The sequence below is a fragment of the Phycomyces blakesleeanus genome, assembly GCF_001638985.1.
Source record: "Phycomyces blakesleeanus NRRL 1555(-) unplaced genomic scaffold PHYBLscaffold_2, whole genome shotgun sequence".
Lineage (NCBI taxonomy): Eukaryota > Fungi > Mucoromycota > Mucoromycetes > Mucorales > Phycomycetaceae > Phycomyces > Phycomyces blakesleeanus.
In genome coordinates, this window is record NW_017265135.1 from 1,270,486 (window position 1) to 1,296,986 (window position 26,501).

General features: G+C 34.0%; 7 protein-coding genes across 7 annotated transcripts; 3 read left to right on the forward strand and 4 right to left on the reverse strand.

Annotated features, from left to right (window-relative positions):
• Positions 1–2,779: 2,779 nt before the first annotated feature.
• Positions 2,780–3,801, reverse strand: PHYBLDRAFT_129935 (hypothetical protein). The gene is made up of 4 exons (XM_018429318.1): positions 3,672–3,801; positions 3,353–3,484; positions 3,163–3,233; positions 2,780–2,998 (listed from the first exon to the last, which is right to left on the reverse strand). The coding sequence occupies exons 1-4, from the start codon at positions 3,780–3,782 to the stop codon at positions 2,923–2,925; spliced, it is 390 nt and encodes a 129-aa protein (XP_018297505.1). The 5' UTR covers positions 3,783–3,801; the 3' UTR covers positions 2,780–2,922.
• A 1,573-nt stretch (positions 3,802–5,374) lies between these two features.
• Positions 5,375–6,806, reverse strand: PHYBLDRAFT_58515 (hypothetical protein; the record flags this gene model as incomplete). The annotated part of the gene is made up of 3 exons (XM_018440338.1): positions 5,375–5,659; positions 6,084–6,250; positions 6,752–6,806. 3 exons carry the CDS (start codon positions 6,804–6,806, stop codon positions 5,375–5,377), a joined length of 507 nt encoding a protein of 168 aa, XP_018297506.1.
• Positions 6,807–7,841: 1,035 nt separating this feature from the next.
• On the forward strand, positions 7,842–8,647 carry PHYBLDRAFT_58516 (hypothetical protein; the record flags this gene model as incomplete). Its single annotated transcript, XM_018440339.1, has 3 exons — positions 7,842–7,983; positions 8,088–8,205; positions 8,476–8,647. 3 exons carry the CDS (start codon positions 7,842–7,844, stop codon positions 8,645–8,647), a joined length of 432 nt encoding a protein of 143 aa, XP_018297507.1.
• Positions 8,648–10,782: 2,135 nt separating this feature from the next.
• On the reverse strand, positions 10,783–13,803 carry PHYBLDRAFT_139502 (C2H2-type zinc finger transcription factor; the record flags this gene model as incomplete). Its single annotated transcript, XM_018430237.1, has 3 exons — positions 10,783–12,028; positions 12,092–12,453; positions 12,697–13,803. The coding sequence occupies 3 exons, from the start codon at positions 13,801–13,803 to the stop codon at positions 10,783–10,785; spliced, it is 2,715 nt and encodes a 904-aa protein (XP_018297508.1).
• A 4,005-nt stretch (positions 13,804–17,808) lies between these two features.
• Positions 17,809–21,129, forward strand: PHYBLDRAFT_162539 (hypothetical protein; the record flags this gene model as incomplete). The annotated part of the gene is made up of 6 exons (XM_018434643.1): positions 17,809–17,951; positions 18,068–18,238; positions 18,345–18,966; positions 19,117–19,170; positions 19,297–19,989; positions 20,011–21,129. The coding sequence occupies 6 exons, from the start codon at positions 17,809–17,811 to the stop codon at positions 21,127–21,129; spliced, it is 2,802 nt and encodes a 933-aa protein (XP_018297509.1).
• A 1,423-nt stretch (positions 21,130–22,552) lies between these two features.
• PHYBLDRAFT_162540 (hypothetical protein) lies at positions 22,553–23,207 on the reverse strand (the record flags this gene model as incomplete). Its single annotated transcript, XM_018434644.1, has 2 exons — positions 22,553–22,918; positions 22,971–23,207. 2 exons carry the CDS (start codon positions 23,205–23,207, stop codon positions 22,553–22,555), a joined length of 603 nt encoding a protein of 200 aa, XP_018297510.1.
• A 336-nt stretch (positions 23,208–23,543) lies between these two features.
• Positions 23,544–26,474, forward strand: PHYBLDRAFT_162541 (hypothetical protein; the record flags this gene model as incomplete). The annotated part of the gene is made up of 6 exons (XM_018434645.1): positions 23,544–23,746; positions 23,816–23,927; positions 23,986–24,347; positions 24,969–25,235; positions 25,284–25,475; positions 25,535–26,474. 6 exons carry the CDS (start codon positions 23,544–23,546, stop codon positions 26,472–26,474), a joined length of 2,076 nt encoding a protein of 691 aa, XP_018297511.1.
• Between the last annotated feature and the right edge of the window lie 27 nt (positions 26,475–26,501).

The following is a 26,501-nucleotide window of genomic DNA, read 5'->3' on the forward strand; positions in this document are numbered from 1 at the left end:
CATCATCATCAATAATATGTATATATGTATATATGCTTAATTTATACATTTATTTACTAATTTATCTTATATATCTATTTATTCCGTAGACTCGTCGAACTCAAAGGGTTGATCATCTTGTTCACAATATAGTCTCACTTTGGACAACCCTTGGCCTGACACCTTTTTCAGATCAAGATCATTTGATTGATCAGCTCAATCGACTAGTGCGTATAGATGACAAAATACCACTGTATAATCAGTTGGTCGGTGACAGTGGACTTCAATCCATCACACAACTGTTTAGAAAGGTAAGTTTGGAACGGGTACTAGAATGAGGTATAAGACAGATCTATAGTATTGCTGTTATTATCTTTCTTTCTTTCATTCATTGTTCTAAACACATTAAGTATAATTATATAATTATAACAATTCTCACATTTACATATGTGTAGCTCGAAGATACAAGACAAGAGTGTGAGTTTCGAAGGCAAGAAATCGTTCAGAGTCTGCATCAGATGTGGGATAGATTAAGGATTGATCATCAAACACGGAATCAACTGTTGCAAAATTGCCAGGGATTGACTACCAGAGACATTCAAATGGTGAGTAAATCCCATTACTACTATTACTACTACTTTATTACTATTATTAAAAACCAAGTCATTTAAATCATCTTCTCTCTCCCTATGCGCGCGCGCGCGTGTGTGTGTGTGTGTGTGGAGTAGCTGGAAGAAGAACAAAGTAGATTGAAAAGATTAAAAGAAGAAAGAGTTGGAGACTTTATTAATGCCACAAGAGAAGAGCTGGCTTGTCTGTGGGATCAACTTTACATGTCAGATAATGAAAGAAGGATGTTTGGGCCAGCATTTACAGGTAATATACAAACATCTTTTGTTTTACTAAAAGAAAAATGAATGTCTTAATAAATACATGCATATCTAACTTTTGTGTATATGGTAGATATTCATGATGAAAATGCTCTGGAGGCGCATGAAAACGAGGTTGCACGATTACAGCTACTGGTTGAAGATCGTAAACATATTCTGGAAAAGGTTGAGCAACACATGAATATTCTCCAGGAAATTAAAGACTTTGAGGTAAATGAACCAAATGTAATATAAAAGAATAATAATAATAACATAGAAGAAGATACAAGACAAAGCATAACATAACTGCATACCTTTTGATGCTGTTCTTTACTGTCTGTCTAATTAATGATAATCATACTATATTATACTAATAATAATTACTATCATATTTTTGTCTCATTTTCATTTAGAATACAACAAATGATCCCTCTAGATTATTTGGCAAGGGACAGCGTGACCCTGGACGTCTATTGAGAGAAGAAAAATTTAGAAAGAGGGTTCATAGAGAACTTCCGAAGGTGAGAGATCCCTACAAACACAAAGACACCTATGAATGAGTACCTCCTAAACAAAATAGATGATGAAGAAGAAAGAACAATATATATACGTATATCTAATTTATGTAATATATACAAGATCGAAAGGGAGCTCAAGGGTGCTCTAAATGAATTTGAGACTACAACCAAGAAGACGTTTAATGTTTATGGAGAATCTTATTTGAAAGTATTGGAAAGCAGGGCAAGTATATATATATATATATCGATAGGCATAAAAGGCAACATTCACATGTATTTATATAAATTGTTAAATATCGACTAATAGGACAAACGGAATACTGAAATGCGATCGGATGACAACGACCCCAAGACCCCAAGGCGTACAAACGAAGAGGCTTTTTATCGCCAGCAAATCATAAGCCCAATCAGACAATCACCAACAACACGATCTATATTCAGGACGCCCCAACCTACTCGCACTCAGGCAATTACTGCTTCACCGCGAAGACAGCTGAGAAGACAATTGTCGGCCCAACCACAATCTAATTCTGGAGATAGTATACTTCACCGTGTACGGGAGAACAACATTAAGCAACAACATCGACATCAGCACCACCATCAGGATCCACCACCACAACAACAACAACAACAACAACAACAACAACAAGACCAAGACCAAGACCAAGAACTGGAGCTGGAGCTGGAACAAGAGTTAGAACTAGAACCGGAGCTGGAACAGAAACAAACACAACAAGAACAACAAAAATCTCTAGTTCAACGACAACGACAACAACTACAGCAGGCAAAACAGAAAAAACAGCATCAGATTGGTCAACAACAAAATATTAAGATTAGCAATAAACGAAAACGTTCAAATAATGACATAATGCTTTCAAGTGGAAACAGCCAAGAGATGTCTGAATTGGACATAAACTCCAAGGAAGAAAGTACATCGTCTTTTGAACTCGAACGCCCCATCCGAAAGCTACGTGTAAGACAACCAAAGATAATTATTTACCATATGAATAAGAATAATAAAAATAATACTTTCCATATTATTCTTTTGATTATTTCCCCCGACCTGCAATACAATACACTGATATTCATACTTTTATATATCATTTTTTAGAAGAGAATCCAAAGGCAAAATCTGGCTCCACCTCTAGATGAGTCAAAACCATGTAGCGACGAAGATTTTTCTCTCGACACAGGCATATTTGACGATGGGCCAGAATTGAGTGACATGTCAGATCACGATAGTTTATGAAAACGCACTACACACACTACACACACTATATACACTGTACACACTCTATCTTACATCCCAATCCCATCATTACTTCTTGAGGCAAATATTCTCTCCTTTTCTCTCTCTCTCTTACTCACTTACTCATATTCACAATCACATAAACAATATTCCCTTTACAAAATAAAGTAAATAATAAATAATAGCAGCCACAGCTTGGTAATCTAACAAGAGGTGAGCATAATATATTTGATACATAAATACACGCCAAAAAAAAAAGAAAAGAAAACGAAAACGAAAATGAACTTTGTAGATACAGCTATAATAATTATGCTGACTTTACAAAGAAGCGGAAATAGAGGTAGCCAAGGATAATAGACAAGGGAATAATAATTCGAAGAGGGCTAGAAATACAAGACCAAAGTAATGAATTGAGTATAAGTATATTAAAACGTTGGGCTTCACACTCGCAATCCCAGTGTAGTCCAGCACAGCCTAGCCAGTTCAGCAGCTTACACCCAAATTCCCCCAACGTCTTCAAATATCATAATATTCTACAAATACTTACTTTCCTTGGGGAGAAGCACTGACACTTTTTTCTCCGTTGCTGTTGGATGCACCACCTTTGACAGGTGCGGACTAAGACGCACACAAAAGTTAATTTTTTTTTGTTTTTGTTTTTGTTTTTATTTTTATTTTTATTTTAAATAGCAATAATAGTAATCATAATAATCATAATAAACGGCCGTTATCCTTACCGAAGGGTCAACATCGCCTATGTAGTACTTCTCAAGCATCTCACTGGCCTCGGGAGAGTGACCAATGTCATTGAATGAGGCTGTTGCATCCTTGGCACCTTCATCAACCAAAACTTCCTCACCTCCAGGATGCTTAAATGATGAATTAGTTTTTTTTTCAAAGTTCGTGTTTTAATTAACATAACAGCTTGTCTGATGCAAAAATGATAATAGATAATAGATAATAAAGCAGTAAACCTCCACTTTCTTATTTCTTTCCCTCTCTTTCTTCCCAACATTCTCTTATTTATTTGTTATTTTTTTCATTTTTTTTTTTTACCTCTTCAACAAACTTGGTGATATCGTAAACCTTGTTGTTGATGATCATATAAAGGTCATCACGAGTGTTGTGGGTAGAAACCTCCTCATAAGTAAAAAGTTGGACAGACATGATGACGACGAGAGTGAGGGGGAAAAGAAAAGAGAGAAAGAAAGAATTAATAAAATAATATTAATATAATATAAAATAAAATAAAATAAAATAAATGAATCAGTGAACAGAACGATATGAGTGAGCCAATACCGTATTTATATTTCCAACTCAGACAATGTTATTTTTTTTCTTGGCGAATCAAAATTAATTTTCAGATATTCTGCCTACCTTTTTTGGTTGAAGACAAAAAAAAATTATGGTCCTCTCCAGCATAGGGGCCAAATTATTTAAGAATAGGTGCTTGCCACCACCCGGAAAATCAGTGATATCGAAAATTTAACAACATCTCAAATATCCCAAGATGAATGTAACCTGCTTTATATTCTTGTCTCGTTTTAGATGAGTAAAAACAAATACTAAAATAACAATTTTTTCTCCTCGTAGTCAATTTTTTTTTAAATATGAAAGCCCAAAAAAAGAGTGGTGGTAGTTTAGATTTTCTTTTCGCGACCCTGATTATTTTCAGTAGAGGTGCTCACGGAATCAGTTATTGATATAAAATTTCCTATTGATTACTTTACTAAACACCATATATAGTGATTTCCAAAATTCAAAAAAGGCTATTTCGCTTTAAAGTCCGTGAATTTTTCCCCTGCTCTCTACCAGGGGAAAAAAAAATTAATACCCATATATGGTGATTTCCATAATTCCTATCGACACTGCGTGTAAGAATCATCTTGTTTTTACTATATTATCCCATTTTCTAGGGTTTTTTCTATATATTAAAGCTAGTATTTTTTAAAGAAGCATACAATACATTACTGTAAATAAAATATATTGTTCCAAGCAGTATAGTTTGTACTTCTTTAACAAGAAATGGGAAAAACAATTGATTTTAATATGTTATATGTTCAAACAAGGTCATATCTCTTGAGTGTAGTACTGATTACAACACCAACTTAAAATTACGTAAATAGCACCTATACTTGGTAATTTGCGCTATCCTAAATATGGCGTTTAGTAAAGTAATCAATAGGAAATTTTATATCAATAACTGATTCCGTGAGCACCTTAGATGTACACTCTTTCCAGAAGTTATTGGTGCAAAAATAAAAATTGATTAGGTGCAAAAATTGAGTGCATAAAATGCACCAAAAAAGATGAATTAAGCAGGCAAATGATAGAAAATTGCACTAAATTTTGCTTTTATTTTTACACCAATAATTTCTAGAAAGAAAGTATTTTGTAACTTGAAAATTATTAACATCTCTTTCCCTTTTGGAATCTTGTTCCCTTTTGGAATTTTGATCATTTTTAAGGGTTCGATATATGTTATTCACCAGTGTAAGAGAGAATTGAAAGAAAAATTACTATTCATAGTAATTTATTCAATTCCGAATTGACAAAATTTCTAAAATAAGGGCTCTAGTTACAAAAAAAAATACAGAATTTTTGGACCCAAATGAGCTTTTTTTGCAAACTTTTGACTTTTGGTGAAAATTAAATGGGCAAAGTTCAAGTATCGAAATAGTGATATTTAAAAATAAAAAAAATCAAATATTTATTTCCATATCTAAACATTTTTGATGAAACAAGATTGAGTGTCTAATCTAGCTTTCATAATTCTGCTTAATTATTTGATAGCTACTAGACTGTATTCTCTCACATAAGGTTTCTTTGCTAACCAAAGAATGCTTTTTGACAAGGTTCTTTAGCTTTGAAAAGCATTCCTCAATAGGATTCAAGAAAGGAGAGTATGGAGGTAGAAACTTGAGTATGTACTTATTTATTTCTTGCAGCCAGTTACAGACAGAGAGATTATAGTGAATCCTGACATTATTTATGACCAAGTGATAAGGGCCAGCATTTGCATTATCCAGCTTCTCAACTAATTGCTAGACAAACTCTTTAAAGATTGGGCCTGTAAAACATTAAGTTTAGTTGCCACTTTTATAGAAAAGGCATAGATAAAAAAAATGCTTTATATTGCTCCTTTAAGTGCTTATCTGTAGTGCTGCCTTTCATAATCTTTGCATGGCATGATTCAACGCCTTCTGCTGAAAGAGCAAATAGAATTGTCATGTTCATTGCTCTCTTGGTTTAAGTTTTAACAAAGGCTGGCATGCCAGCTTTTGATTGAGCATGGCCATTAATCATATTGATATTAAAATCTGCCTTATTGATAAAAATACAATTATGATTGTACAAAATCCCCTCAGATTAAAAGCTTGATATAAAATCTTTTCTTTTGTGATGAGTCTCTTTATCGTTTCTCTTCTTTTCTATTGGAGTCGATCTCATCAGTGTAATCCTTTTAACATTATTTAGAAAGTTGTACAGAGTGGATGCACTGATGCTCTGAATGTTGTCAAACTCTTCCAAAAGTAGAATCTTTAATTCCTCTAGGGTAATGGTGTTGTTTTCATTGACAGCCTTGATAATAAATTGTTGATGATGGTCTTGAATGATATTTCTAAGGTCACTACCTAATAACTAGTATTTGATTGTTTCCATCTTTTCAAATCTATTTATAATTCCACAGACTGTCTATCTGGGAATATCAAGCTTTCAGGAAATCTGAGTGGGAGTCTTCAAATGATTTGCACTCTTTTCAATAATAAGATTACGAATGTGTATAGACCTGGTGAGCTATGGGCACCCAGATCACTTGACAGTCTTTTTGTTGTGTTTATTGGCAGATAGTATTCTGAATTCTGACATTTTATTAATATTGGTGGCTTTGTTTTTAGGTGCTTGAGTTGTGTTTGAGTAGAAGAGTAACTAAGAGATTATAATATAAGTGGAGCTTGAGATAAGATAGTACTGCTTAGGCAATTAAATTGAATACAAAAAAGAAATAAAGAGAAGTTGAGCTTGTAAAAGATGATGTTTATTCAAGAGAATTTGAAGCTATTTATATGAGAGAACTATGGATAGAGATATAGACAGATATAAGAAGAAGAATGTTTTTATGCAGATGTATATACCTACTTGCAGTAGTCCTTTACTGCTGCAAGCAGTACATTTGTGACTCTCAATCATGACAAGGTAGAGAGCTACCCTCAGGAATTGATGTCATTCTAAATTCAGTCTTATATCACCATTTCAATACTTGAACTTTGCCCATTTAACTTTCACCAAAAGCCAAAAGTTTGTAAAAAAAGCTCATTTGGCTCCAAAAATTCTATATACTAAACGACTATACTTTATGAAGCTCATTTTTTATAGCCAAAATAAAACAAATCATTAACAAAAAAATAAAAATAGACAAGATATTTTAGTAAGTAATTATAAAATAAATGCTGAATAACAATCAGAATTATACTGATCCAGATACTTGGTTGTTGGATTTATTATATCTAAGAACATATTCCTATTATTATAGTAAAACAGCTATTATCTCAGTAGCAAATAAATAATTTATTTATTTTATTTATAGTAAAGCAATAAGACTAATAAGTATTTACAATAATGATCTTCTCCAGCATACGAGCCAAATTATTTAAGAATAGAAAAAAAGTGAATAATTGCAAATTTAGCTATTAAATTACTTTATGTGATAGGTTTTATATAATTTTCAATTTGTTCTAAAAACGTAATTTGGCTCTAAACATTTGCTGGCCTTAAAAGGGCTTGCTAAATAAATTCCAAATGTTCCAAAGAAGATTTGACGTTATTTTAGAGACCATTTTAACACTATATTTGGCTTACTAAAAAAACCCACAATTTTTTGCCCATAGATTTAAACATGTGCACTTGAAAATATCTCCTCGAACCAAATATCTATATGTTTTCTTATATTTTTTCTCTAAGCAATGCCCGTATTCTATAAAGCTGATAATAAACCCTGATATAAAGCACTTACTTTTATTATTTTAAGTATCTAAATATAACACATTCAATGAACATATCATATTCAGGTCTTTGTGTATGTGTAATTAAGTATATAAGTAAATTCCAAAATCATATCTTTGAAAATAAAATTCTTTGCCTGTAGCTATATAAGTAGTAACATCTTTTTGTATTCTTGTCTTTACAAACTTATCTTCTATCTAAAAACTTCTCAACTTAACAAACATGAACCCCGCTGGATATGAGACACATGTCTTTCACATTAACATAACAAGCAATACAACTGAGAACATTGAGCAACAGGATGAAGATGGAGTGACTACGCAGACTATGCAGAATACGCAGACTACAAAGGCAACAACCACAGGTGTAGAATGATCAAATTCTTAGAGCAATGATGCAGTGAGGGTTCTTCTTAGACTGATGATAAAAAATATTTCACTCAAAATACTGGACATCTGATAACACTAGAAAGAACAGATTGTAGGCAATCTTTCACAATTTATTTTGCAGAAGTCCTGTGGTATTGCAGCATGCAAGAGCTTTTCCATGCTCAAAATTTGCAGAGAGATTCAGAACTGTCAAATACGTAAGAGACAAATTCCAGAAGATAAAGAGATATTTCCAAAGAGTTGTTGTAGATACAACAAGAACAGGTTCTGACAGTGCTTTTCCTCAAGAAAGGTATTCATTTTATGACAATATGAAGGATATAATCTTGTGTGATCTAAGCTTTTGGCCACCTGCACTTCACAAGTTAGATACTATTGTTGATAGTGCTCTGAGAAATCTGATGGATATGATATCAATGAAAATAGAACATTATACACAGTTACTGCTATTGAGATAACCAATATAGTACCAATAGAAGCAATAGAAAGTCAAGCAGATATTTCATCTTAAGTTTCAGAACTGCTAGAATTAGCTTCAGAACTAGCACAGACACAAGAGCCAGCATGAATACAACAACCAGTACTAGTGCTATAACAAGAAAAAACATCAGCATCAATATAAATACTAGATCCAAATAGAGTAGCAAGTCATAGACAGATAACTCCATAATTTCAGGCTGAGCTTCTGAAAGCTTCATCTAGAACCACAGATGTAATTGAGCTTGGTTTGACAATCCAAGCTGAATAATTTTTGACTATAAAGATAGCAATACAGAATTCCATTAAAGTAATCAGATTCAATTTTGCAGCAGCACAAGAAGCTCATTATCTGAACCAAATCAGCAGAGAAAACATTGCTGCTCAGAAGAAAGAAAATTGTTTAGCTTTTCTAAATACAGTCAAAGCTCAATTTAGTAATATTTGATTTAGTAATAATTGCAATTTAGTAATATTTTTTTCAACACTTTTATTCACAGTCACATAGAGCAAATCTGCAATACAGGATTTCCACTCCAAAAGTTATATTTTTTTTTCAAACTATATATTTTGCAAAATCAAAACTTTCATTTTGTGCTCCGACTATATATAAAAAAAAATCAATTTATTTCTTGGCTATTTGTACATTGGGGGAAGAAGCTAATGCTATGATCAACCCAGCCTTGGCAGTTTTCCATAGCAATATGGCGGGAGCACTCAGCAATATACTCCAAGAATTGACCACATACCAACCCGGACTTTCTCTTGACCAGTGTTTTGAGTTTGGAGAAGCACTCTTCAATTGGGTTTAGGAAAGGAGAGTATGGGGGGAGAAAGTGTAGGTGGTGTCGTGAATTAGCAAACAATTCAGTGACAAGATGGGATCTATGGATCGAGGCATTATCCATAATGAAGTTGTGAGGGGCAGCATTACTGTGGTCGAGTGAATCCATAATCGTCTTTACAAATTCAACGAAAATTGGTCCTGTCATGCCACCAGGGGTCAACTTCGCCTGCACACTCTCAACACCTTGGTAAGAAATACCGGCAAGAATTGAGATGTTTAGTCCCCTTTTCAACTTCGTCTTCACAATGCTGGTCTTGCCTTTCTTGGACCACCCTTGTCCTCTGATCAGGTTTGCATTAAAGCCTGCTTCGTCCACAAAAATGCAATTGGTTTTATACGATAAACCATTCGTGTGCATACTGTTTACGTATACTTTTCTCAGCTCAATAGTCTTCGGGTCATTTCTTTTTTCCTCAACTGGCTTGGTTCTCTTCAATGTGAACTCAATGTTGTTGATAATGTGCTTATGTAAGCCACTGATGCTCAAGTTCTGCTCTTGAAGCTCTGGAAATTTTCTAAACAGTTCCTCTCTCATTTGACCAAGAGTCAAGATGCAGCATTCGTCCAAGAGGTCTTGAATGAACTTCGAATGCTCATCAGTTATCTTAAGACTTTCTGCGCGCAAGCCGCCTCGCTTCTTGGACTCTACAGTAGCATCCCTCTCAAACTTGGTGATGATGTTGTTAATCGATACCTATGAGACACCAAATACCCTGGCTGCTTCGGCTCGGGTCATGGACTCTTCTATATAACATTTCTCCACAATCATGTTCTTGATGTGGATTGGAAGAACCTTTTGTGGTCCATTTCTCTTTCTTCTCTTAACAATAGCGATTTGATTGGGGTTCATGTTGGAGGATTTGAGTATAGAAAAAGATAATAGATAAAGACAGTTCTCAAAACCATATTACAAACTTAGCATTATATACTTTTCTTATAACAATATATTGACATTGCATGTTTTCTTATATTGTTTTTAATAAACAGTGTAGACATTCTTTAAATACTTTATTGCACATATTAGCATTCTTCATGCTCTTTATTAATTTGCTTTAAATTTCTTTCTATCCGCATTAATTAATTTATTTTTTTCATATATAGTCGGAGCACAAAATGAAAGTTTTGATTTTGCAAAATATATAGTTTGAAAAAAAAAATAACTTTTGGAGTGGAAATCCTGTATCACCATGGATGAAATTTGATATCCAATTAGGAAATTGAAAACGCATGTTATCTTATTGGCTTACTAAATATATCCCTCGTGTAATTTTCTTTTATACTTATAAATCAAAACTTGTGTTCTTTATAAGGGAATGCTTGCAGTACAGACATCTACAAATGTATTTCTAGTGTAATAGAAGAGAACTAAAAAATGACTTAAATAAATTGGAATGTTTTATTGAGATAAAAAAAAAGATATAAAAAATTAATAAAAGGAATAAAGGAAGGATCAGTATGAACCAAATTTGTTGAGGTTAACAACATATTTACAGCCAACTTTCAGATGCATGTCTAATAGACAAACAACCTTCAATTCATCTAGTAGTGTGTATATATCATCAGCATATTTGAGTGCTAGACAATAATTGTTGTTAACAGCATGTGCGGATGGATACTTGATATACAAATGGTATACTTTAGAAAAAAGCACCATTCCAATGATGATATGTCCATTGCTTTGTCTAAATAGAGCAAATGTATTGTCTTTTAATATCCTTCCAGGGGTCAAACCTGTACCATTGTTGTCTGCAAATTCTCTGGACCCACCGAGCAAAGTTTCATGGAATTTCCCATCAGAGTTTTGTTGCATGTATTCAGCAATAGCTTTTCCACGGGTTTCCCTTAAACCATTCTTGTCTATCCATGAACCACCATCAATAATATGACTTGTCATATATTGTTTACCAAATTTGAGACATATATCTTTTGATGTGTTCATACGGTTTGTATGAAACAAGTGTTCACAAATGTGTTTGTTGAACTGCTCTCCCTTTTTGGTCTTGTAGTTAAGAGCAGGCCCAAATCTTTGTAAATCTTCAGGTAGATGGGTCAACAGATGGACTTTTGGCTTGGACGTATAGAATGCATGTTTTTTATGTTTACAGTTAGTGTCGTATTTGTGTAAGGCTTCAATTAGACTTCTAACAGCAGAGTCTACTTCACTGATATATGTCTCGTATTGACTGTCGATAGATTGAACAAATACTAGAGAGCATAGACGGCCGAGACAAACAAAGAGGGGAGTGATTTCCTGTAATACTTCTGTATCTGCAAATTTTATGGCCAGGATTACCAGAAGTATTTGGATTAGTACCTTGAAGTCTCTACCAAGAAACAAACCGGCATGGGTGAGAGACCTTGTAAACGCTCTTGATATGCCTCTGGAATTTTTGTAGTCTTTAACATAATCAAACAGTTCTTCTAGTTCTTTTTTGTTTTTGTTCAAGATAACTTTAACCAGATTGGTGATAAGATACTTTGCAATGCCAAGGAGAATGTAGTGCAATATTTCAGCAGGAGTGTCTTTTGACTGGTCATATGCTTTAAGTTCTAGCAATTTGTCTGTTGACTTATTTTTAAAACTTAACTCTTCTGCTGTGTTTTTGTTGTCAAAGTAAGGAATATCAGAGATCACTGTATCTCTGTCTGGTGTAGAAGTGGCCTGGATATAATGACCCTTGGTTCTTGTTGGATGTCTGTTAGTATAGTATTCAACTTCGTTCAACTTGGGGATTCAACTTTGCAATTTAATGTAGCACTTTCTACAAGGGTAAGTTGAGTTGGGCGCACCTAAACTGCAAAGCTCTGAGTGACAAGATGTATCTGCCTCAATCCAAATTAAAGGAGATACCACAAGAACATATGCATTATCTTCTGCAGAGAACATTACCACGCCGTTTTCTAGCTTCTTCAAATCATCAACAATTTCAGATAACATCGAGGCAGTGTTTGCATCTTTCTTCTTTGGAATTGCTGATATAAATAAGATATTCTCTATAGAGCACCTTTCTTCAAAAGAGAGGGCCGCACATTTCATTGACCAGCTCTCGTATGGGTTAAATTGCTTAGAGGTGTTTCCAGAAGTATCATCCAAGAAAAGAATTACAGGTGCAATCTTTACCTTGTAATATTTTCTTCAGTTGTTTTCTTGGTCAGTTCTGTCGCATATAAGCCTCTTCAGAAAATGTTCTTCTTCAAGTAATTTATGATGAGTTGGAATGAGCGAGATAATTGTGTCAGGAGAGATGCTGCAACATAAGGAGGTGTTTAATGGGGTTGTGTCAACAGAGAGAAATGATTCAATATTTATGTCAGTATGATTGATTTCGATGCCAATGCTACAACCATCTTTTGGAGTTCAAACAATATATCCACGAGAGAAAACATTAGATATATCCATTGTATGGAAAGATTCCACCAGAAAGCGAGTGTTAGGCGAGCAATCTTTTAACAGAACAATGTCACCAGACCAGAAATCAATGTTGTTATGGGTAAACATGGGCTGTTGGAAGTATGTATTTGTTCTCCATTTTTCTCCTTGTTGAAGACAGACAGATTGGTTTGGCGTGCAATCAGGTAAAGAAAAGATTGATTTTGACTTTATAGGATTGGCAGCAAGGAGTTTGATGTGCTCAGAAGACAAGTTAAGGAATGGGGTGACTTTTGTGCTATCAGAGAGAGTAACATCTAAACTTTTCGATTTGAAAATTGGGATGTTCGATCCTTTTCGTGTCTGGTAATTCCAGAGTGTATCTAACTGGGGCAACTTGAAAGAAATATCTTTTCTAATAGCTTCTTTGTAGATCTTTAGAAGGAGATTGATAGTAAATAATATCTTCTTTAACATTCTACAAGAAATCATGTCGTTATCACCATTGACAAGTACGAGCAAAATCATTGTCTGGATATCTTTAAATGAATGAGTATTTGGTATAAATCTGTTCCAGGCGGTAGAGTTAAACACTTCACTCTGGAATTCATCTTCTTCATCTATTGAAGATTCGTTGTTATTGGCAAAAGCAGACATCTTGTTCAAGATGTGGTTAAACAGAGGAATGTCTGCGTTTGGCTCTGTGTTTTCCTCAACATCAAAATCACTATTGTCAACTCTACTTCCATCATCACTTTCTTCACACTCGTCATAATTTAAGATACTGTTGCAGTATTCATTATCAACGTCTGATTCCTCTTCCACACTTTCACTTGGTGTAAGCAGATTTTTTGGGCTGTTGCTCATCTGTATATCTTGATATTTGGTCTCCTGGACTATGCTCATATCATCTGCAACCATTTCCATTATGTCATGGCATCTTTGCAAATGTCTTTTAAGATTCCAGTGATCTTTAAAGGTCTTCTCACAAAGTGAGCAAGACTTGCCAATGTCAACAAGACTGAAGTTGAGTTGGCCCGGAATTCTTGGAGTAGGTACTGATACTCTTCCTGGGACAAGTTTTTTTGTTACTCTGTTCATTATTGTTTGTAATGTAAAGGAAGTAAAGACAAAAAGATAGATAGAATTAACGTGTACCCCTTAATTTTGTTCAAGTTACAATGTGTCTATTTTGTGAACAAACCAATTAAATTGCATTATTTTGCTGAGATTTTAAAAAACCAAGAAAAAATAAAAAAAAAACCAAAACATTCTTTACTCTGTATTTTTTTAACACGATCAAGTTACTAATCAAACTTTTAATGCTAGTATACAATAACATGTTCTTCTTGCGAAAATCTATGGTATGTTATAAATGACGGCTTCTAAAAAACAATATAAAAGATCATTTATTTTAATTGGCATTTACTAATCACATTTAATCTCGAAATAGTATAAGATCCAACAATTTTTTAAGCTTATAAAGGTACGTGTGTTGACATTAAGAGTAGTCTATACAATATGAATATTAACAAAAACAAATTTATGTCTTACTCTAAGTTTATTCATTATCATCATTATCAAAGGTAAGTTATTGGAAACAACTCTTAAAGATTGCAGCCACTAATCATTCTTGTCGTCTATATAGGTGTGGTGATCCAGACACTCGGATGTTGGATTTATCACATATAAGAGCATATTCATATTGGGATAGCGTAGTAGCTATCATCTTGTCAGTATAAAATATATTTAAACGATTAAGTAATCAGCCCAATAGTTATTACAGCTAGTACTGTAGATAATATCTTTGTTGTGGGGAGAAAATAAAGCAAAATATAATATAGACAAAAGAATTCATGAGAACTTGTGTAGGTTGCTTATTTCAAAAGAAAAGTAAAGAATGATAAAATTCGATTGTCTTTCTACACGGAACTATCTACTGATATTTATATGTTTTTCTAATTTGTAATTCAGTGTGTGCTTAAGTAATCTTTATCACGATGAGTCATCTTCCAGGAGTATTGTTCTTCTGGAAAGATCTGGAAAGACCAATTGATATGATACTTCTCCAGTCAGATCAGTCCAAGAGTTTTGGTAAAGAAGAGCATTTATGCTATTGGTAATATTTTAGTATTCCGACCCAGATACTCGGGTAATGTTTCATAATATTAGATAGTTGTAGTTGTAGTCTCTCAATTAAGTATTTGTATAATAAAAGAAATATGTAGATGAAATATAATGATGCCATATATATAATATATATGTATTTGTATATCCCATGTCATGGTGATAATAATAAATAATCAATTATGTGTATGATGATCTGTGTATTAGATAATATCATAAAGGGAGATCCGTTTGACTGGAATAGCTGAGGATATTATTTTATCCTTCAGTCTTACTCTCAGATTCAGCAGTAATCAATACTCATTCACAACAAGTAATAGTAATACATTTTGGCTTCTCCCAAAAGTATTACTAAATCGAGCTTGGACTGTATATCACACCCAAAGATTTTTTTGTAAACCTTAAGATTGTTTTTGGAATAACACACTATTCTATAAACAGTAGTCAAGTTGGCCAACAAACCTTCCTTATATAGAATACACAGCAGCCGTGAGGACCCCCCAACTCCCTCCCCCCATTTTGTGAAATAGCCAAAAAAGGTTCCTCATTTGTAAAATCTGTATTACATAAAATCTGGTCTGAAAAGGTTTGAAATTTTTATTTGAGAAATAAATTGAGAAACAAAAAAGCGCAAAAAAGTGCAGAACTAAAAATTAGAACAAAAATACTCTTGCAATACTAAATAATAATGTAAACAATATAAGAAAAAACTATGTAATAGCCCAAAAATTGTAGTAGTAACGACTGTTTACTACGATGGGAACAGAGGCAGTAAAGAAACAGCAACAGATGGAGAATATCAAAAACTATAGAAATGAAGACAAAGATTAATATTAATAATAAAATGGGACATGTTCAAACATTGAAATCTTACCTCTTGAAAGCAATAAAGAATAGATTCTACTATGACTTATCTAAAGCAAAAAGAAGCACAAAGTTAATAATAGAAAAACAAACTCAAGCTATTAAGATAGATATTTATCTTCGCTAAAGAACACAATGGAGCTACTCAAAATGACCATAATCTAGAAAACAAAAGTATTAGTAAAGGCTTTATAAACCTATAAATGTACTCTGTTAAGAAAAATATCTTGTTTTAAAGTAAAAAGGGCTTCTAATAACAAAGTAGATACATATTATATTTATTAGTACTTACTTGAAATAAAAATGAAAAGAAAGAAAAAAGAAATAAAAGAAATATACTAATCCTTCAGTTAAAATGTCAAGTGCATGACGTCAGTTGGGTTTTTTTTTGGGGACTTAAAGTTTTTTTCTTGGTTTTTATTAACTTAGTATTTTTTTCTACAATACAACAAATTCTACAATGAGTGGGAATAATCATGGTCTTTACAAATATTTTTGTAGGTATTGGTCTGATATGGTGCAAAGTACTAAGAAATTGATATTACAAACAGATGAGAAGGAAAAAAACTATAAAATAAGAAACTAGAAAGCTTATTCCAAGAAAAGTCTTATCACCATGAATATCTTGGCTGCTGGCCTTTGCAAGTATGAAAGTCTTTGGTCAATTCTGAAAATCCTAAGCCAATAAAATCTCTCATTTTTCTTTTTTTGCATTTGCTCTGTCGCAAAATATATTTTTTTCTTTTTCTCTGTCACAAAACTTCTTTTTTTTATTTTTTCTGTCACAAAATGGTTTATTCTCTTTTGCTCAGTCGCATATAAAATATTTTTGCACAAAATCTACCCAAAATAGTCTAAGACCCTTTTTTCTTCTGTTTTTCTTATTTTTATTTATTTATTTACAAGTAATCAGCCAATTGAAATAGATATTTTTGTTTGAGTAACTGTCTGAAACTCAAAACTTCTACGTATTTTTTTATTTTTGAGCTTGAACCTTATTACAGCCAATAAGCACCCTTAACTCAAAATTTGGCTAAAGAAATTACCATAAACAGGTCAAAAATCTTTGGGTGTGATATAGAAGAAGTGTGAAGCAAAATTAAATACGCACTGTCTGTGTTAGAGAAGTTAAAAGTAGACCAAGAAATGTTATGGAAAACACTAAAGAAGCTGTAACTACTACACATCTACTGAGGTTTTTTTAATCTTAGCAACAAGAAAGAAAAAAAAATAGTTTAGATAGTACATGTCTTATTGAGAATCTCTGACAAGTTTAGAGGGGGATCTTCCTAGAAAGAAACTATGCGACAATTTTTATTTATAGAATTCTTTTATAGAAAAATGGGGGGGGGGAGAATATATTGGAAAAATAATTTGCGTTTTTTAAAATATATATTTTTATTTGTTTCAAAAAAATCACTGCAAATATGCATCTGGTTTACTAGGCTGCTTTTCTATACTAGCAGGCATTCTATACTAGCATCCTCTACTAAACAGTAGCATCTTGCTGATAATAGCCTCTTGAGAATAATATCTTGTATAGAAAGAGAGCAAGTAGCTACATAAAAAAATATTAGCAAGAATTATTTAATGATCTCATAGTCTGACTTTACCTTTTATACTTAAAATGACAAGACCATCTGTTAAGATCAACTTACCTAAAGAAATAAAAAAGGAGTTAGTATAAAGAAGAAATAAGTTTTGTTTTATCGTAGTTTGGATACATACCTTGTACAGTCAAATATAAATATATTTATTCATCTCTATTATTAATAAAGTCTTTTGGGATTTCAATATATGTTGGTTGGATCTAATCACAGTGTCAATCAGAAATGAGTTGATGAAGTACAAATCACAGATTGTACTTACTTGGATATATTCTGCTTCTTGAAATATATTGTTTTTGTTAGAATGGATATAAAACTTACCTTTTACCAGAGAATAAAAAAGAATACAGGAGAAAGAAATTAGTAATGAAAAGAAATTTTGTTGCATTTTTTGTTGTTGTTTTGATTTTTAGCAGTCATGTTGACTTATGCATAATCGTGCAACTTGAATTAACATGTTCCTAGTCTTTTGTTTCTCTAAGTTTACAAAGACTATTAAATCAAAACAATGGCACCTAAATACACTACAAAGAAGAATGTTTACCTTACCAAAGGAAATAGAAAGAAGGCTGAGAAAAAATATCAATGTAATCTTTGCCAAATTTTGACAGTGTATACTTCTTTAGTTGGCTTTAAGAAACATCTTAATAAGTATCATCCTGAAGAGTGCTGAGGAATATAGCAATGTTCTTTTAAGAAAGAAGTTAATAACTGCATTACAATCTTATAAATAGACAATATTAATTCTGATTCTATTTGAATGTTAGGATTACATTACACAAGGATTCCTCTACAGCTGTATCTGTTGACTTGGAGAATAATGGGAAGATAGAGAGCGGATTTACTGAATTGGAGATAGTCATAGAAAATCACATGGATTATTACGACAGTTGCTCCTCTGATGAAGAGGATCAATATGAGAATAATCCTAGGTTGACGTAAGTAACTAAGCCTAAATGTACAGTGAATTAAGTACTAACCATAAATTTCTTTTAGTGATGCCCATGTTGATTTCATTTTGTTTGAAGAAAGAACAAACTAAAGTGAAGCCAAGACTTCAGATGCAGACAATAAAATAACGGATAGTGCTATTCATATGGAAACACATATGAGAGTCCTCGAGTCTTTTTCAACAAGCATGAATGATTATGCTGCTGGAGTTACAGTCAGTAAATCTTCTCACCAGAGCATAGAAGATATTTTTATACTTCCTAGCGATATCAGTCCTTTCAAGTCAAAGGCAGAATTCATTCTACATGTATTATTTCATGGTGATGAAGATCTGGCTTCTGAAAGATTAATAAAAAAAATAATGTATGCAATGGAGATGCTCTTGGAGGTACATAAAAGTGCTAGAAAACGAATAGAATTTTCAAAGCCAGACGCAGTAATAAATTTTCACCTGAGAGCAAAAAACAATGTCCTGGTTTTTAAGACCTCTACAGCCAAGAGTACAAATCAAAAATCCGAGGTACATAAATTTTCGATTAACATGCCATCTGAATATATCAAGAATATGATGGCATGCTCTGGAAAAACGTTGCAACTCTCTGCACTGCCAGACTTTACAGAGAACCAGAGGCTGCACCTCAACCAAGGGGACAAATGGATAGAAAGTCCACTTCTTCAACATCCCATGCTCACAATCCAGGGATCAGATTATTGGGTAGGTGATGTTGTAGAAATACAAGGATCTCTGGACCAGTTTCTTTTAAAGAAATTTTTTACAAAAAATAGATCCACATACGCCAATGCTTACAAGATATATGGTGGCCATGAACCTATGCTCAATCATCCTGATAACTTGTACTTCTAGTTGTGTGAAAACTACACAAATTTTGCTGTATCCATTCCAAAGTACAAAATTAATGTAAATACATTTCTATCAGTTGTTCAAAAAGACAGTAACCTTTTCCTTGGATTTGGCTTATCAGTCTCTTCATCTCCAACTGAGATTGTCAATCGTGTTCTTGTTGGTGTCCAACTTTGCCTATAGACCAATGCTACTATTGTTGAACGATTTAAGAGAAGACTTTCTGGATCCAGCTTAATTAAAGTCATTATTTTCCCAATAAACATGTATTCTGATGATACCTCTGGGAATGATTCAAAGCAATACAATGTGTATTACAGCTTTTTGATATACTTTGCTGTGATGACCCTTGAAGAGCAAAACAAATGGGAGAACACTTTATTTGTTTGCACATGTAACCATGTTCTCAATGCTGTTGATATGCTGAGACCACTTGTTGACAATCTCGTTACCTTACAGAAAGGTATCCAAATGTATTCCGATGATCTTGGCAAACATGTCCTGGTAGTGGCTCCTTTGCTTCTCTTTATGGGTGACAATCCTTGCCAATCTCAGCTTGCGATGCACAAGAAAACAGCCTCAAGACGATTTTGCAGAAAATATTTAATTCTTTCTCCTTGTCTGGATTGGAAACATGTAAAGGGCATCACCTGTTTTTCTCATGTTGCTCTCTATGACTGGCCCCAACGATCAAAGACTTTTCTTTCCGCTTTTGCTTCATCTGATAAACAATCTAATATATACAAAAGTGAGCAAAGCTTGAGCTATGTGAAGAATGGAAGCAAAGAGTTCCTTAGACTCAAAGCTTTTGATCCAACCAAAGACATACCAATTGAGATTCTCCATACAATTCCACTTGGATTAATTAAGTATTTGGTCATCTTCTTATGAAAGCAGCCCGTCTTGACAGCCATTCAGAAGGATAGTCTGCAACATGAACTGTCCCCTTATCGATCCTATAAGAGTTACAATCAGACATTTTCCAATCAGCTTCATCACTCTGGCTCTTTTGTGGGACGTGATTTCAAGCAATTGATACAGATCTTATCCAGTGTCATAAGCAAGCTTTTTGGCAGAGATAGTAATCTGACATTTATTATCACATCTTTCCATGCAGTTTCCAGATTGGCATCTTTGATTTACATTTGTGGAGTCCATAAAGGCTTTGATAACAATCTTTTGAAGATTAGAAGTGCTGTTGACAAAGTTGCAAGAGTGTTTCTAGTGCTGAACACTTTTATTGTATCTAATCCCAAGACTTTCCAACAGCAAGACTTCAGCTTTAAATCAAAGCTTCATCTCTTACACCACCTTACCAAAGATATGTTTTGCTTTAGCTCCGTCTTACAGTACAAAACAGAAAACAGCGAGCAATTTAGCAAATTCATTTGCGAACATTTGTTTAAAACAAACTGCCAAGCAACTTCCAGAGATGTTGCTAAAAAATTTGTAAAGCAATTTATCTGCCGTCACCTTTGCAATAGAGGCTCTTACATTGTAGAGAAACATATTGGCAATAATATACGGCCTGTGAGATTGAGTGTTGGTGACTTTGTCAAACAAGCTCCTATTGACTTCTCAAAATTCAATCTTCATTTCTTTGGCTCCCGTGCAAACAGCAAAAACTCTGACATATTGATTTCTAATTTGCGTGATAAATTGGCAGATGTCTTTCAGAAAGATAATAGATGGTTTCTTGGTAAGATTTCTATCGAAACTCTCAGAGATGGGAGAGGAAAGCTAGTGAGAAAAATGTGTATTATGCAAGAATATCAAATGATATCTAGCTTTAATGTCAATACAGTCTACTCATGTAATATAGTAACTGATAGTTATGACAATATTAAAGTTATATATTACAGAACTAGTTATGAGTTTGATAAGAATGAAGTAATTGTGGCCCAGGACATTGACATGCATTTAACTCTTATATCTAATAGTAGCCGCAGGCTGCTTAATGTTGCAAAGTTTGGCATGTTTTGTTGGATATTGGTAAACATTTCCAATATAAACTAAAAAACAACTTGTCAAATAAAACACTTTTCTCAACAAAAAAATATCAACCAATAAAATCTTCTCCTTCAAAACAATCTTTTTTTCTCTCCCCATTTTAAAGTTTTTTTCTGTCTGCAATTCAATTAAGTAACTCAAAAAATACTTTTAATTCTTTTTTGGCACAAGTCTCATTATTCTGCTCCCCCAAATCTGTAGCTTTCTATGTTTAATCTCAATTCATACTCTAAGCCAATAGAAAAATTGGTTTAGACAAGAAATTTTCATATTTAGAAGAAACCTTAGTGGGAGTATATAACAGAAAAAAGCAATTAGTTTTATATTTTATGAGTTATTTCTTTTCTTTTATATACTTTATTTCTGTTAATTTTTTTATTTTCAATATGATTCTATTTTTTTTATTTATTTTTTTATGCTTTTAGATCTTCTATTATTACTAGAGAGGATGACTACTTGTTCATTTTTTAAAGGTTGGCACATTTATTGACTATCTGAGTTTGAATTCCAGAAACTCCTATTCAACTTTGAATAATAAATAATAGCAATCTTTATGTATTCAGAACTTTCAAATATTTTTTCAAATGTTGGGAACTATATTAGAGAAGGTGTTGAGTTGTGATAAATTTAAGATTACCAAAAAAAAATATTAGTAAAACCCAGTCAAAAATAAAAAATTCTGACAGATTTTATGAAAATTTATCTGTTGGCAAAAATCTCTGGATTCAGACCTTTTTCTCTTGTTCTTACTTTGTTAAACAAAACATTAAACTTATATATATATCTTTAAAATGCTTATTCCCAATGCTGCAGCTGCACTACGGGAAAAAAAAGTGGGGTTTTATGGCTGCTTTATGGCGGTTTGACAAGGCGGCTTTGTGGCGGTTTTTTGCCAAATATCCACTTTGCCCCCCTGGAGTTTAAATACATATTACAGATCTCCGCTTTCTGATTCTCCTTTGTTGGCTCTTCTATTGGACAGCGTTTCATTCTTTATTGTATAAAGTATATTATATAATCGATTACTTTTATTGGGTACTCTCTTAAATGTCATTTATTACTTTAATATTTTAGCTTAGAAAGGAATTCTATTGGACACTAGTAATTTTTTTTTAATATTACTTTTATGAAAACAGTTTTTTATTGGATAATATACATGTAAGTGTTTGATCATTTTAATAAATACAAATTTTTATTGGTTATTACAATAGAAGATCATTTTTATTAATCATTTTTATTGGTTGTTATGACAGAAAAAAAATCATATTGCTCATTTTACTGGTTATTATGACAGAAAAATAAATAATATTGTTTATTTTATTGGCTGTTAAAGCATAAAAAAATCTATAGATACATTTTATTGGCTATTTACTATTTAATATTCTAGGTTTTCATAGTAAAATATCCTATTCAATTCCACTACACTGGATTACTTATGAGACTGTAATCTTTTATGGCGGTCCCTCCAGAGATGTGCAACTCTTGCAGTTGATGCCCAGTTTCCGAGACATCTAGTGAAGTCTATACCAGAATCCTTCATTATATTTGCGTGCCTGGCACACATTTCTTTCTTAAGTGCTACTGGTATAGACCCCCAGCTAGGATTAGGACCAAGAGCGATCACTGAAGGATGGGCAGCCATATCATCACATATAAGCTTTGTACACATATTGAGTGTGGCCTTTTCGTTACTTGTTACTTCAATGCCAAGGTCTTCACTTATCATCTTGAAGATATGCTTTAAAGTTATTTCACGGAATATGCTCACCGGTTTGCGGATGGTATTAGCACTAGACTATTAAATGACATATTAATATATATTCAACTCGTTTTATTTTTTGTCTTACAATGGCAGAGACAGAAGGCGAAGTGTGTTGGTTGGAAATGTTTGTATTCTCCAGTTGGCTCTGGAGAGCAGTAATCTCCAAATTCAAATCTTCGATGCTCGTCTTCATTTCGAGCTTCAACTCTTCGATCTGTGCCTTCATTTCAAGTTTGGCCTTTTCTTGGCCTGCCTTCAAAGATAGTATCTCATTGTACATGGCGTGTAGCAAAGAGATGGAATTGTTATCTGTGTTATTCATGTTGAAAGTTTGGTTTACCTGAGAAAAAGGATTGTTGTGAAAGAAAGATAAAGGCCGAAAAAATTTTCTATTGTCTATTATTAGTTTCATATAAATGAGTTTAATCTATTGGTCCAACCAATATTATTATTGGGCTACTGTAGTTCTAATAACAGCTATTACGCAATGTTTTAGCTTCTGTTCCTGAGTTTATATTTGTATCATCTATGTCATTGCCTAATTGTAGTGATTAAGTCTATACAAATCTCAACGCTATTAAGTATAAAGGCATATTATTTAAAAGGAATTATCAATATTCATACCTTTATTCTTAAGTGTTTATTTCCAACCTAAAAAATGTCTTCAAATTCAATCCTTGATAGTTACCAATGCAATCAATGCAAAGAGCGCTACACCAATTTAAAAAAAGCCAAGAGTTGTAGAGCTCAATGCTTTAAGAACCATCATAGAAGACATAATGATATCCAGACTTCACAGACCACGCCTGTTCCTGGACAAGTCAGTGTTGTTTTGAACACTGTCTCGAATGACACTATCGAGTAAGACTACAAATCACATACATACTATTAGAAAGTGTAATTAATTATATTGTTACCTTCATAAACAAGCAGAGAACGTGCTGATGCAATCGAAGATCAGATCATGAATACACTCAACAGCGAAGATAATGATGATCCAATTATGAATATCTTCAGTAATGATGACAATGATGAGTCTATGGTAAGATATATATATATGTCTTATTATATAATGCTAATTATTATTTACCTTGTTAAAGTATGATGCAGAACTTGGCAACGACATGGATATCATTGAAAACGAAACATCTCCTTTGGTTTTTGACTTCAGTCAGCCTGCACCTACCCCTGACAAAGACGATGCAAAGAACCTTGAGTTTCTCAAGATCATTAAGGATTTTGGTATCTCCCGCAATGCTCATGAAATGATAGTCAAGCATTTCAACAGCATTTTGGAAACTTCGACTTGTATTACATACAGAGCATGTACTCCCCATCTTGGCAAAAAGCTTTTGAAGCGTTTCTCGGGTGTTGAAGAGACAGTCCATGATATCTGTCAGAGGGGATGTATGCTCTTTACCAGTCCATTCCAGACTGAGTGCTCCAACTGTGGACAAAGCCGGTACAAAACAAGACGCAGAGAAACTGAGGGTGGTGATCTGGTTGCTGCTGCCACGATGATACAGCTTCCATTGGCAAGACAACTGGCTCTTGCATTAGCCAACGAGAATACAAGAGCAGATATGCATTACCGCCATAATCATGAGCCAAGCTCGGATGGAAGTAAAACCGATGTGTTTGATGGCCAGGTTTACCAGCAAGTAAAACATCTGTTTTCCAGAAAAGATGACATTGCAATTTTATTGTCTGTTGATGGATTCACGCCACACAATGTTCCTGGTTCTGTAACAATCCTCTATGCCACCATTCTTAACCTGAATCCCATGGTCCGGTATGAGAGAAGCAGAATGCTCCAGATCACAATGATCCCAGGTCCAGGTGCACCTGCCAATTTCTGGTCGTTCATGGAACCAACGATGAAAGAGCTCCTGGTGTTGGAGAGCGAAGGGATGGTCGTCAAGACACCGAACGAGACCATTTGTGCCAAGGTACATGTCTTAATGGTCACTGGTGACATTCCCGCCTTAGCAAAGTTGGCATGTCATTCTGGACATATGAGCAAAGACGGTTGCCGTATCTGTCATGTTGTCGGCCAATGTCCCAAGCATGGACAATACTTCAGAACTTTGCCCAGCACCAATATCCGTACGCTGGAAAGTTTCCAGAATTTTTCCCAGGCCAGTGCATCCAGCCGCAAAGGGTTAAACGAACAATCCCCCCTGGCAACATTGAAGGTATTCTCTGGACCATTGTTTTTTGCCCTCGATGAGATGCATGGACTTTGTCATGGAATAAGCAAGCAGATCTGGGGTTTGGTTTCTGGTACCTACGGAACAGACCATTGTTTTGCTCTTTCTTCTGGTGTTCGGAAGGAGATCGGTACAGCAATGTACAAAACAAGAAATACCATCCCTACATCCTTCCATGGCGATTAGAGGGATGTATACAAGAACCCCGGGTCGTTCAAGGCCGTCGATTGGGCAGACTTTCTTCTGTTCGTCGTCCCTACGCTGGTGGCAGAGCGTATTGGAGATGCAACTGCCTGGAACGCGTTACTTGGCTTGGTTCAAGCATGTAACCTACTCATGAGCTGGGAGTTATCAGCAGAGGAACAAACCTCTATCAAAAGGTATATTTTAGTAAAAGCTATGTGTTATTCTATTATTTATTCTAACTATTTTTCTTCAGTAAACTTGAAATATGGAACATGTACCTGGAATCACTGCTTACAAGTGGAAAAATCAAAATCAATATTTTCACTATAAACCAGCATCTTCTTCAGCACTATCCTCTCATGATTGACACATACGGCCCACCTCGTGCATATAGCGCCAGATCCGTGGAATGGGCAATTGGTGAATACTCAAGGGCTATCAAGAGTAATTCTGCTATAAATGTTAACGCTGGCAATATCATGCTTGGCTTAGCACAAATACAACAAGCAGAGGCCGGAGCCACTGTCATGATTACAGAAGCAAGAACAGCACGACACTTACAATATGAAGATTCCACTGCTGGTTGGCCGTTGACAGATGAGGGTGAGTGTGTTTGTGCTGGGTCTGATATTGAGTTCTGGGGGCCTTTGAGGAATAGAACGATCCGAGATAGTTTTGAAGGCATTTCTTGTCTTTCGAAACTTCTTGAAGACTTCTACAAATCAAAGGGGGAAGAGTGTAGTATGATTGAAGCAGCTATACAATCTAGCCGCAAGGCATTTGTCAATGGTTGTGTGATTGACTCTGCACTCGACCAAAATTGTGTAAGGGAGGCACATAACATCAGATTACAGATTCAGGTTGATGAAAACCACAACATAAATTCTGCATACTCCCCGGTTTACAAGGATTTCTTTGGAAAAGTTGTTGTCTTCTTTGAGCACAAGCTCAACAACAAGAGATGGCCGCATGCTCTTGTAGAGATTGCGGCAGTCCGTTTGGTAAATGGTATACCAGTTGTTAACAATGGGCAAATGAAGCCAAAGGTAGTTCACCTGGCAGATGTCAAAGAATTGGTTGGTTTGGTGAAGTCGGACGCAACTATAAATACAACAACAACAACAACATACATAGTGTGGCCAGAGCTTAACCGCGGCCCAAAATTGTCACTTGGTTCTCTTGCAGACCTATAATTTGTTTTTTTTTTGTAATACATTTTT

What these genes read in the sequence shown, in the direction of transcription:
- PHYBLDRAFT_129935 (XM_018429318.1), bottom strand. Translation starts at nt 3,782, where the DNA reads ATGTCTGTCCAACTTTTTACTTATGAGGAGGTTTCTACCCACAACACT. An exon ending in TAGGCGATGTTGACCCTTCG is followed by an intron (nt 3,234 to 3,352) that starts GTAAGGATAACG and finishes TGTGCGTCTTAG; the next exon opens with TCCGCACCTGTCAAAGGTGG. An exon ending in AGTGCTTCTCCCCAAGGAAA is followed by an intron (nt 2,999 to 3,162) that starts GTAAGTATTTGT and finishes TTGTATTTCTAG; the next exon opens with CCCTCTTCGAATTATTATTC.